The 13708-nt window shown below is 36.3% G+C and overlaps 1 protein-coding gene across 1 annotated transcript in view; it reads right to left on the reverse strand.

Annotated features, from left to right (window-relative positions):
• LOC150110054 (ATP-binding cassette sub-family F member 2) overlaps nt 1-13708 on the reverse strand; it is a 172481-nt gene that overhangs the window by 130933 nt on the left and 27840 nt on the right. The window contains exons 3-4 of the mRNA XM_090390946.1: nt 11201-11410; nt 3957-4145 (exon numbers count right to left, since the gene is read on the reverse strand). Of these exons, the coding sequence (XP_090247072.1) occupies nt 3957-4145; nt 11201-11410 (399 nt within the window). The remainder of the gene's footprint in view (nt 1-3956; nt 4146-11200; nt 11411-13708) is intronic.

The raw sequence follows: 13708 nt of genomic DNA on the forward strand, positions 1-13708 counted from the left end.
AAAATTTGGAGAAAAGAGCAAAGCTAATAATAATGGCAAATATCTGTTGGATTTCTGCTGGACATGGACTGGTTATTACTAACACCATGTTCCAACATAAATGTGCACAAATTCACATGGAGAGAAGAGGCTAGGAATAAGAAAAGTCTCATTGACTACGTTATTGTTGATAGTGATGTTTTCTCCCTGGTGAAGGACACCAGAGTGTACAGAGGATTTGAAATTGGAAGTGATCACTATTTAGTCTTGAGCAGGATAAAATTGAATTTCATATTGAAAAGAATAACATGTAAGAAAGTTTTAAAGCGAATAAAAGTTGAGCAGCTCTCAGATGTGAACTGTAGACTAAAATACAGAAAGATTATTGAAAAGAAAATGAAAGAGCTTGAGAACAGGAATCAAACCTTGGAGATTCAGTGGCAAACTCTGAAGAAAACATTGATTGATTCTGCCAGAGAGGCATGTGGTGAGGTTGTGTGCAAGGATAAAAAAATCAGAACTCCCTGGTGGACAAAGGAAGTTAAAGAGGCAATGAAGGAAAAGAAGAAAGCATATCAAAAGTTCCTGGCAAATAAGTCAGCTTTTACTCTTACAGAATACAGAGACAAATGTAAGAAAGCTAAACAGTGTGTAAAACTAGCTAAACAAAAGTCATGGGAGGACTTTGGCAAGAATATAGAAAATAAATATCAAGAAGGTGGCAAAATATTCTGGAGGTTGTTGAAGAAGCTTAGGAATGGAGGAAAGAGTGCTGTAAAAGGAGTTAGAGATGATAAAGGTGACATGAAAACAGGAGAAAAAGATATCCTTGAAGTATGGAGTAATTACTTTGAAAAACTGCTAAATGAAACAAGCAGTGATGACAGCACAGTGGTAAAAAACACTGACCAGGCATGCAGTCAGGAATACATATCCATACTTGAAGTAGAAAAAGCCATCAAAGGCTTGAAATGTGGAAAGGCAGCAGGAGTAGATGATATTCGACCAGAAATGCTGAAGTATGGTGGTATAAGAGTCTTACAGTGGCTGCATTGCATAGCTCAGAAAGCCTGGACAGAGGGACGAATTCCCGATGATTGGAGTAGAGCTCTCATGGTACCCATATATAAAAAAGGAAATAAAACTGAATTTGAGAATTACAGAGGTATTTCCCTACTGAGCGTTCCTGGCAAGATTTATGCCAGTATACTTGAGAAACGGTTGAGAAGAATTGTTGAAAAAAAGCTTGGTGAAGAACAAGCTGGATTCAGGCCAAATAGAGGCTGTCAGGATCAGATCTTCACTTTACGACAAATAGTCGAGAAAGCATGGGAATATAACAAAGATCTGTATTTAAGTTTTGTCGATTTGGAAAAGGCATATGACAAGGTGCCAAGAGAGAAGCTATTCAATACGCTGCAGTTATATGGTGTCAATGGGGCATTATATCAAGCAATACTTAGTCTTTATTTGAGTTGTAAGTCAGCAGTTAGAATTGAAGGAAGTACAGGAAGATGGTTTAATGTTAAATCTGGTGTGAGACAAGGATGTACATTATCCCCTCTGTTATTCATTATCTATATGGATCACATTATGAAGGAAAGTGATAATAAACATGATATCAAAATTGGAGATGTTAATGTCAGCTCTTTGCTTTATGCGGATGATGTTATACTTCTAAATAAAACCGCTACAAGTCTGCAAGATTCTCTGACTAAATTGAATAGCTGTTGTAATAGATATTTTATGAAGGTCAGCAATAAAAAGACAAAGACAATGAAAATAGGCAGAATCATTGAAAATGTCAACTGTGTTGTGAATGGAGAACCTGTGGAACAAGTGAAACATTTCTGCTACTTAGGCACGATTGTTACTGAAGATGGTAAATTAAACATAGAAATAGACAACAGAATCAGCAAAGCTGGTATGGTGGGAAGTCAATTGAATAAATTCATATGGAATAAGAGAGAAATTAGTCGGAACACTAAATTAGCTGTATCCAAGACAGTGTTCAAACCAGTTTTAACTTATGGATCTGAGAGCTGGGTCAGAAGTAAAACACTTGACCAAAGACTGGAGACAGATATGAGAGTCCTGAGAAAGATTAGAGGCGTGAACAGATGGCATCAATGGCAATATCATATTGAAAATGAGGATATTAGGAAAGAACTTGATATTGTCAGTATCCAGGAATGCGTTAGCAGAGCTAATCTCAGGTGGTATGGTCACTTAAATAGAATGGGAGAGGAAAGATTAGCAAAACAAGTGTTCTCTGCCAAGTTGGCAGGAAAACGACCCAGAGGAAGACCAAGATATAGGTGGATTGATACGGTACAAAGTGCCTTAGACGATAGAAATATAAGATCTGATAATGTTGGAGTCTTGACAAGTAACAGACTGATTTGGAGGAAAATTGTAGATAGGAAGTTAGTAATGATGTAATTTTTTCATGTAGTACCGTCATATCCTGTACACCCCTTGAGGGTACATAGTAGGAATTTGATGATGTTGATGATAAGTAAGAGCACAGTCAAGAGTGACCAATCTTGCTGATGTTATAGAGAAGACCAAGAATCTATGAGAATTGGCTTCAATATCAAATAACACACTCAATCTGAATTAATTTTGCTATATGAAACTTAGGATATGAAATGATATGCCATCCAGTTAGACCCAAGTTTTATATAGCAAAATTAATAACGATTAATGAAAATTAATTAATTAATAATAAATCATGTACTATGCAATAGTACTTGAATGTGCAAGAGAACGCACTGTCTCTGACAAAGTAGTTCATTTTAAGTCTCAGCTCTGGCAGGGTTTCAGGGAGTGGAAAGAGGGTTAGATAGTACCATTGCATGAAGAAGAACCTCCATGACAGAGGTTGCAAACTACAGATTAATTAATATATTGGGAGTGGTTGTTAAAGTACTGGAAAAGTTGGTGAAAGGTAGAATATGACAGTGGGTCAACAGGGATGCGATATTCAATAGTGGGCAGCTTCGTTTTGTAAAGGGCAGGTCCTGTCTTAGTAACTTATTCACATTTTGTAATGAATGTGACAGCAGAGTTGGATAAAGGTAATGGCTACACTATGATACTGCTTGACTTTGCCAAGGCATTTGACAGAATATCACATGGAAAATTATTACAAAAACTGGATTGGTAAAATAGCTCAACAAATTACTTGGATGTTGAAAAACACACAAACAAGTAAAGATAAAGAAGTTATTATCCCTCTTTATAAGGCTATGATTCAGCCACACCTTGACTGGGGACCAGGAGGTGGACGGTTGAGAGGATTCAGAGACGGGCGACCAAGATGATGACAGGTCTCTGGAATACTCTCTACAAGGATAGGTTGAAGGTTTGTGGTTTACAAAGTTTAGTTGATAGGCAGAAAAGAGGGGACATGATAGAAACTTTTAAGATATTAAAGGGGTTTTATAAAATTGATGCAAGGGAAATTTTTCAATAAATGACAAATAGAGAACTAGGGTCATCCATGGAAGTTGTGTAAGAGTATGGTTAGTAGGGGTGTGCAGACCAGATTTTTTGCATAACCAGATTGGTTACACAAAATCTGGTTAATGTGGTTGCGAACTCGCAACCAGATTCAAAGAATTTGTTGCAAGTTCCCTGATGGTGAATGAATTCAAGGAGAGGTATGATAGGATTTGTGTGTACAATGGTTGATTTGAGTCTCCAGCGATATGTTTCCAGATTCCATGGAGATGCTGCAAAATAATAATAACTATTGTTCTGTCTACAGCAGTAGCAACAGCACCTCTAGCTAAAAAAGCAATTTTGCAGAGTACCAATTGGAGATACTATACTGTAGTTCCTAGATGAATCAACATCTAGTCCACACACCATACTTATGGCAAATACGTCTGCTAGAAAGATTGTACAACTCTGGTGGATGGAATTGCTCTCAAATAAATAAATTTAAGATTAGTTTAAAAGTCAAAATTTACCTTCATCATCATATTGAACTAAATCTTCTACTAGTTTTTCTAATCTCAGTCTTTCTTGATCTACATCTAAAACAGCTTCCAAAGCTGTCTTATTAGTAGCCGCTATCTCACGGGTTAAGTGGTATATGTCAACGTGGCTCTGAATTGGAACTTCTCTCCTTCCTAAAGTTGCGAGAAGTGTAGACTTACCTAGAAAAAAAAAAAAAAAAGCTGTTTTTAGTAGTCGATATAAAAATGCAAATATATCATTTATCCAAAAAAGTTGTAATTACTATCAAAAAACATGTTGCAAATTCAGCAATAATCATTGTAGAGGTCTCCTCTACAATCTAAGGAATGTGGAGAACTGACCAAGACTTCTGACATACTGTCCAGTCCACAACTACCCATGGTGCCCTATTATGAGTATTTACCTAAATTGAATGAACAATAAGCTAGCAATTTGAGACTTATAGCCAATCAAACTGTTTCTGTATTGGCTTCAACCACAAAATATGATTATACAACAACAAAGTGATTTATATCTATATATGAATATTGAACTGCTAAAGAGCTGTCAAAGTGCCATATATTGTCTCACATGGTTAAGCCATTCCACCTTTGTGGTATAGTATGTTTCCACAAATGAGTGTCTGGCAAACATGGCAAGCATTGTCACGGAAAAATTTGCAAACTTTCCCTAACTGGAGAAAATGCTAACTAGACCTCTAGGTGGTAGATGTCTGTCATCACCCAGCAAAATACCATTATCTCGCTTAGTAGAGACCTAAAGCAGTTTGCAACCATGTTTGGTCACTACAGCAAGAATTCCAGTCCCCTCCCCCCTTTTTTTCTAGTTTAGTTTAGTAGCTTCCCACCCCTCCCCTCCAACATGCAGTGTGACTTCCCCATTATGTCAATCATACTGACAACCTTTTCCCAATAGTCCTGTTTTGTGTCCTTTGGCATTACAAGGATGCCAAACAGATGATCTCTGCGAGTTCTATTACTCCTTCCCATGGCCTAACTACTGCTCAATTCTCTCGATCCAACTATGCACTCAGACCAAATAAGAGAAACCATCCTCACAGGAATGAAGGCTTCATCCCACTAGAAATCTCTGGCAACATCTAAGCCTTGGTTCTCAAAAAAGTGTGCCATTGCAATATAAGGAAAAAAACTCAGCATAGCACAAGTGGTTCAAGAGCAAAACTCCAGCTGCTCACTCTGCCTATATCACAGTTACAGCTGTAAAAGAACCATCAACAAATCTAAATCAGACTTCGAAAGGGCCAAAATGCTGCAAACTTACCTCCTGTCAAAATGTCAGTTTGTGCCTTCTAGTCCCTTGCCATGGCCACAACTGTTGTCCACCCATTTTTCCTTGGCTCTCATATCAAGATGGTACCATAGCCACCTTACCCAAAGACAAGACCAACTTACTGGCATCACTCTTCTCTTCCAATTGCTGCATTGATAACCAGGGAAAAGTGCCTCCCACCTTACTGAGAAATGTTCATCCCATGTTGCCCAGTCTTTTGCCAGACTATGAAATCCAAAGAATCCTTAATAACTTGAATACCAACAAGGCATCTGGTCCTGGTGGTATGTCTACTGTGTTAAAAACTTGTGCTCCAACACTAACACCTATCCTGCATCACCTATTCAACTGGTGGCTACCCTACAGCATGAAAACAGGCCCACATGCAGCCCATTCCAAAGAAGGGGAGATAAAAGCCAGTCAACAAACTGTAATTGCTCTCACTTCAGTTCTCTCCAAAACCATGGAGAAGGTCATCAACAGCCAACTTCTGCACCATCTCAACACCCCCACCAACTAACCTGACTTGTAATATGGATTCTGCAACTCAATCCACAGTCAATTTTCTAGCCTTCACCACTCACCTCTGAACTCAAGCCAAGGAAAAATTCTGAGAAACTTACACAACTGCTCTTGACATCTCAAAAGCATTTAATTGGGTTTGGCACAGGAGTCAACTTAGCAAACTGCCATTCTGTGGTCTGCTTTCCACCCTCTGTAACTGAATCACCAACTTTCTCAGTGATTACATAGTACAAGTTATGGTGGATAGTTTCCTCTCTTCAGATTTTCCCAGCAATGTAGGATTACTCCAGAATCTGTACTTTCATTCACTCTCTTCCTCTTGTATAAAAATGACCCACTTTAACAGACATCAAATCCTATCCATAACTTTGCCAATGACAATACACTCCATTCCTCCTTTTCATTTGACAAACCTAGTAATGCTTAATTGTTAGTTTCCCCAAGAGCACAGTCATCAATGTCATGAACTCCAATCTCCTAGCAATGTTTCAATGCCACCAAAACTCAGTCCTGTCTGATCTCTCACAAGAAAGAGCTGGCATCCCTCTTTCTGACTTTCAAACACTCAAATATCCAAACACAATCACTGACCTACACCTCCAACCTTTCCTGGTACAAACACAACTCAATCATAGCTACTACAGCTGCTAACCCTATACAAATCCCAAATTATGAAATACTGCCCACATATATGGTGTGATGCACCAAAATTCTCTCTAAGATTGCTCGATGCTATCCAAAAGTTGCAGAAAAGAAGGCATGCGTGCCTATTAAAACATCAGCAATTGTATGATTAATCCTAAGGAAACATTCCCATAACTGATTAATACCCAAGTGTTAATATTCACTAATATTCATCAGCAAGCAAATTTCATTATATAATGAAATATAATGAAAATGAAATCATTCCTTTATATCTGTAATATCAGCTGACTAATGCAAATATCACTATAAGAAACTTATTAAACTACTAAAAAGTCCCAAAGCAAAACCCCAGAGATAGAATGCTACATTAAAAGAAATTCCCTACAATAAACTATCCATCATAACAAATTAGTTCTCATTGTTTAGCAATACTTTTGCCATAAGGTTACACAAATTAACACAAAGCACATTCAATATATTTAATAGTCATATATTACAACCAGAAAATTACAGATCATCAGGCAGTTGAATACAAAGAAGAACATGAACAATGGATTGTCTAAAACAGAATTGAGTGATGCTATACACAGAGCAATGCAATCAAATAACTGAGGACACATAGTACTGTTGTTTAAACAAAAAATTAATGACGTGATTACAATAAGATTCCCATATCGTCGATAGTAGGAGGCAGTCATTCCAAATTCAGGTTCAAAGAAATTGCGGTCAGTATCAATTCCATGTTGTGCAAGGCCAGATTTCTCAGATTTCCTATTAACAATGTAAGATTGGTGTTGTTGCATTCTTTTCTCCACTGAATGGCCAGTTTGTCCAAAGTAAGAAAGGTGACAGGTCACATGGAACTTGGTTGACACCAGGAAGAGCAAAAGGGAATTGTTTAACTTTAGAAGATGGGAACAATGATGATAGTTTGTTGAAAGAAATGAATGTAGCCACTAAATTATACTTTTTAAGAATTCTTAGAGATTGGTTTTGAGATGCCAGAAACATATGAAAGAGGAACTCTTCATACTCTTTCACTGTTGTTTGAGTTGGAATTATAGGAATCAAAAATATGTTGAATGGCCCACTAAAGGTAGGTTTTCAATACAGAAGTAATTAGTTCATCTGACAAGGAATGGGAGAGGAGGATGTCTGTGAAAGATAGCTTTCTTTCTTTCTCTATTTCCATTGTGAAATTAATTCATGGATGTAATGGTTTGTTAGAAAGTTAGTTAACGTCCCTAGGACCTGGCCCCACAATGAAGATACGTCTATGTAATACAGACGTATGAAACAAAGGCTGAGTGTGTATGGATGAGAAAAAGATTTCTACAGATGTTTAAGATAAAAGTTGGCAAGAGTGGGACTCCCCTTAGCAGTAAACATTAAACTTTAACAGTCCCTTCACTTGTCTGGAAATTCTGTTATGACTAATAAAATAACCTGAGTGAATGACAAAGTCGAAAGGCTTGTGAAAGTAGATAAGGGATATTTCCAAAGGCATGTTAATGAACAGGGATTCAATATTGAAGCTGATCATTAAATCACTGGGCCAAAAGCAAGATTTTCATTTTACCCAGAAAAGTTGATTTTTTTTTTTTTTTAATTGATGCCAACCACAATATCCTATGATCTGAAACATGCTTACTCCATCATTGCTTCCATAAGTTGAAATGTTTCTTTAAGAAAAATGACAAAGCCTTCATTGCATAATCTGAACCTGAATTTGGAATGATGACTGCCTCTCACTATTGAAGAATATGCGTCTCATTATAATCACAGATAATTAATTTTTGATTAATGGCTCTTTATATTTAAGTAACTTGATGGTTGCACCTTTTTGACAACTTGTATAGCAGAGTATATAAGTTCTTTTTGCCATACCCTTTGGTATTTATTTGGTCTAGCTACTCACTGATGAAGCCTCAAAAAAGGCTGAAACCAGTCTGGGTAGTGACCTCCCACCATAATGTAATAACAGCATACATTTCCTAGGAAATGTGTTTTTACATTATGGAAAATACCAAGAATAGCGATCAGAACTTTACCACCTTTGCTGTGAGTTGCCCGAGATTGTACTACGCACTAGGACTACTTGCATTAGCTCACGCTAGTAATCACCGATACTTTTATAGTTTATTATACTATATTCGGCATAAAACTCTCTGATTCCAATCTTTGAGTTTCTTATTCGGTTTTAAAACAACGTGGGATTTAATATCCCCTTAATTTAAATAATGTTTATATCGCCGAAATGAAGACTATTGGCTCTTTATATTTAAGTAATAATACTACGTTTTCCTAAGTTATTCTTTGACATCTCAATATAATTCACTCTTTTCCTTGTGTTATCGTGTTAATTTGTGTAAATTAGTCTTCTGGTCCTTTTAGATTTGCTATAGCAAGTCAACTATATTTAATTGTAATACAGCACAAGTGAACAACATTTCAAGGATGATGCAAACCAATTTCAAAATCATAAAACTGGATTGTGACCCATACAATTCAGATGTTTTAAATTGTGCATCGTTCTGAGTAGTGTGATGAAATCTTGCACCTTCCCACCCATTACGTGAATCATCCCTTTGTCCAACATATCCACCCTGTATATGCTACCTACCCATTAGTCGCTTAGTAGCCATCTTGGTTATCAGATCAACTGTTGCAGTATCACAATGCTTGTGTTCGAATTAACCCTTACTTAATAAATTACATTTCATGTTTATTACATTTATTACAGTATATGCTTATAATTTTTCTATTTTATTATTTATTGTTAATCTTACTGTGCCTAATTTATAAATTAAACTTTGTCATAGGTATGTATATATAGGAAAAAAACTGTATATATAGGATTCGGTACTATCTGTGGGTTCAGGATCCGGGGGGGGGGGGGGTCTTGGAAAGTATTTCCCCCTGCATGCAGATAAGAGAGGACTACTGTATGTACAAAAAAAAAAGTACTTATACTGAGAGTGCTCTAGAGCAAACAAGAATATGTGGTTTGTTCTAGACAAACAATAGAGTGAGAAATGAATTTAGCAAAGATCTGAGTAGCTCAAAAAACATTTATACAAATATATTTAACAACAGAATAATCAACCATACGAATGATGTCAAACTTGATAAAGCTACAAGTCAGGTTCGAAACAAATAACAGTTGACAGACCCATATTTTTTTTTTTTTTTTTTTAATTTGATACAAAGTCAAGAAATCATGGAAATGTGATGGAATTTCTTGGAATCATGGATGCTTAGTATGGGCTTGGTAGACCATTTAACTTAACATGTAAGAGTTCCATCTATCCTGAAGAAAAAATTATAAAATGCCAGGCTTGAAAAAAACTTCTAAATACATACTCTTTTACATATATGGAATATGTATAAGACTTTAGCACACTGGTTTTCAATGCTATAAGACGGCAGAAATTCTCTTATCATGTATAAAAGAACTTGTATGCTATTCTCCCAAATTGTTTATATAACCTTCAATTTGGCTTCATTAAAACCACATTCATCTGTCAGTTCATATTTACAGAGTCTGCTAGGCCCATCAAAGTAGGTTTTCACTGGATGGTTTGTAGGATGAAAAAAACCTCATTAAGTTCTCTGCATCCTAAATCTAGACAGCATTTGAACCCTGATTTTTTTCAACAGATCATTATCAACTGAGCAATGGAGGCAGGTTCTCTTGCTTATTATATATATATACTAGGAGGGGCTAAGCCCCCCCTGACACCTATGGCACCCCCACCCTGAGTTCCAGACCGATAGGACGGTTCTCCTTGAATTCTGATGACTCAAAAAGGGGAGCCCCCCGACGCTACCCCCCCAGTTCCGGACTGGTAGGCTGGGTCTCCTTGAATTCTGATGACACAAAAGGGGTTCTTCTCTCATCCTTTTCCCACCCTCCATAAATTGAAATCCTGTGTGACCCTTTCAGAAGTTTGTAAGTCTCAATCATATCTCCCCTATTTCTCCTGTTTGCTAGTGTCTGCAGTCTACAAATTCGCAATTTGTCTTCATAATCAGTAACCCACAATCCTGATATCATTTTTAATACTCTACTTTGTACTCTCTCCAATATATATCAAAATTACAACAGAAACCAGGAGACCAGACCTGCACACAATAGTCCAAGTGAGGTCTTATCAAGGCCTTGTAAAGAGGCAAAATAACATCCTTATCTTTACATGTGAATGTTCGTTTCAACACTGCAATTATCTTTTGAGTTGTATTTGCAATCTTTGCCACATGGCCCCTTAACTTCAACTTCCTATCTATTAAAACTTCAAGATCCCTAGCCTCATCCCATACATTAGATATCTAATCACACCGAAGTGAATGACTTTACATTTACTGACAATTAAATGCATGACATTTAAATTATTATAGTGATAATTATGCTAAAACAGATACCTAAAATAAGTGATATAAAAAAAAAATTAATATACAAAATCCAAGCTTTGTTCTAATTTTTCCAAGATGTGTTACTAACCACTAAAAAAATCCTACTTCCTTGGCCAACTAAGCATTGGCCTCCATTTTGTGAAATGCCTATCAGCTGAGTTGCATTCTCGATTAAGAGACCATGTAAAATACATTACAGTTAAAAACATTCGAATAATAGACATTTGCCTCAACTTCTAAAAAACATATGTACCAATTAAAAAATATTCTACACCATCTGAACACAAATATGAAGCACAATTTTAATTTTTGTGAACTAAATAGGAATTATTAAAGCATATATTCAACTGAAGAGTCTTACCACTTCCATTGAACCCTATTAAGCCATAACGACGCCCACAATTCAACTCCAACTTTGCATCAGTCAATATCTCAACTCCATGGAAAGTAATTGAGAAATTCTCTATTTTAATATCCCTAGATCTTGGATGAACACCTAGAACACCAGTACACGCTCGTGCTTCAGCATTAAGTTGCATATCTTGTTCAAGTTTCCGAACAAGCTCATCCTCTACAAATGAACAGAGAATAACATGAAAGCTTTGACAATAATCATTAAAGTATGTACACTTCAAAACCTAATTATATTTACTTGCATTTTAAAAATAAGATTCAAATTTACAAAGTAAATTTACTTTTTAATTTAATATACTATTAATAGTAATTTTCTGTTATTAGAACTAAAGATATAAGTCTGGATAAGGAACTATTCTTCATGATCAATTAATATATAAAGCAAAGAAATAAATAAAACTTTCAAACCATTAATGTGAAGGATGAAATTTTACCAAAACAACATTGCAAAAATGTCCAATGCTGAGAAGCTATTCATAGAATGGATTCTATACTTACAGGTAACTCTCATTACTCGTGGAAGGGTTGCATTCTCTAGAACTGCCACATATATTGAAATATGTAAAACGGAAGGTTTATAACATGGAATGATAGGGGTTGCATTTCTTAAATGAGTGAAATTTTGATCTTTAAGATTAATTTAATTGAAAATGCACCTATTTTTTATACACGGTAAGGCTTAAGAATAGTAAATGAAATATTCATTTTGTATAAAACAAATAGCTATTAAAATAGTTTTTATTTTCACAATTATTAAAAATATTAATCACATTCAGCATGCCAGTTAAAGCAAACTTTAATTGCCATGCTGAAATTGAAGGCTAATAGGAGATTGAAGGATGCTATTTCAAGAATTTCTCAATGGAAACCTCTCAATTTTCAACTTCTGATTGCAACCTCCTCCTGCTTTGGAGAGAAATTCATGAAATTCTTCAGTGACAATGTGATCTGCAGCATCACCAGTCATGCTGAGATTGTGGAATGTGTAACACCTCTTAGTCATCAAGCCACCAACGTGCAGCAAACGATGCCAGTTGCTTTTCGTCTTTCATCAGATCTTTATACAAATTTTTCACCTTCTCTCATATGTCAGTTCCAGACAATGTCATCTTCTGCTGATTCTGATGCTTGATCCAAATAGCCAGCATCCTTTCCACTTTCTCAATTGCATGAGATCAAGATTTCATTATTTCTGAATAAGAGAGAAATTAGTCAGAACACTAAATTAGCTGTATACAAGACAGTGTTCAAACTAGTTTTAACTTATGGATCTGAGAGCTGGGTCAGAAGTAAAACACTTGACCAAAGACTAGAGACTGCAGATATGAGAGTCCTGAGAAAGAATATAGCTGAACAGATGGCATCAATGACAATATCATATTAAAAATGAGGATATTAGGAAAGAACTTGACATTGTCAGCATCCATGAATGCGTTAGCAGAGCTAATCTCAGGTGGTATGGTCACTTAATGGGCGAAAAAAAAATTAGCAAAACAAGTGTTCTCTGCCAGGTTGGCAGCAAAACGACTCAGAGGAAGACCAAGATATAGGTGGATTGATACTGTACAAAGTGCCTTAGACGATAGAAATATAAGATCTGATAATGTTGGAGTCTTGACAAATAACAGACTGATTTGGAGGAAAATTGTAGATAGAAAGTTAGTAATGATGTAATTTTTTTCATGTAGTACTATCATATCCTGTACACCCCTTGAGGGTAAATTGCAGGAATTTGATGATGACAAATGTTCATCTGAAATAGCATTGATAATTCCTCCACTCAGTACTAAGCCCATTGGAACACATACAGCTGACACCCAACATCCTTTCACGGTACACCTTGAAACCCATTCTTTTCCTCCTTCATCCCTGCTACTGCTGTTCTGTGGAACAGTTCCCCCCACCTCCCCAATGTATTTCCCAAGAAATACAATATACAGACTTTTAAATCAAATGTAATAGGCAAACTTGTTTAAAGTTTCTCCTTTCCCAACCCACTACCCATATATGGAACTAACGTACTATAGGTTGATCAACCAACCTCTCCTGTATGGGTCCAACATAAAAAAGCACAATTGTAAGAAGCAGAACATTGCACCCTTCGATTGGAAAAGACCTATTTGCTTTGATTCTCATTGTGATGAGGGTAATCTTTATATGGGCTTTTTCAATTGAAGGTGAGTTCGCCAATCGCATATGCAGGTAGCAGGTTTTTTCTCCTGGAAACTCAGGTTTTTCATTCCATGTAACAGCCTTCAGAACACACGCAACGTACAGACAAAAAATACTGTTGTTGGTGATAATTAGAGGGGTAGATGCTGTTGATAGTCATAGTAGTGTCATAGTAGCAGAATTAAGTATTAGTGGAGAGGGGTAAGATGTATTTAGCAAAGTAGAGTGCCCTCCCGCGATGAGTCCTTAGACTCCCTGGAAGTGTCACAATAATCACAAAGAG

This window comes from Typopeltis vanoorti, chromosome 1 (genome assembly GCF_054136105.1).
Source record: "Typopeltis vanoorti isolate ZY-2024b chromosome 1, IOZ_Tvanoo_1.0, whole genome shotgun sequence".
In the NCBI taxonomy this organism is placed as follows: Eukaryota; Metazoa; Arthropoda; class Arachnida; order Uropygi; family Thelyphonidae; genus Typopeltis; species Typopeltis vanoorti.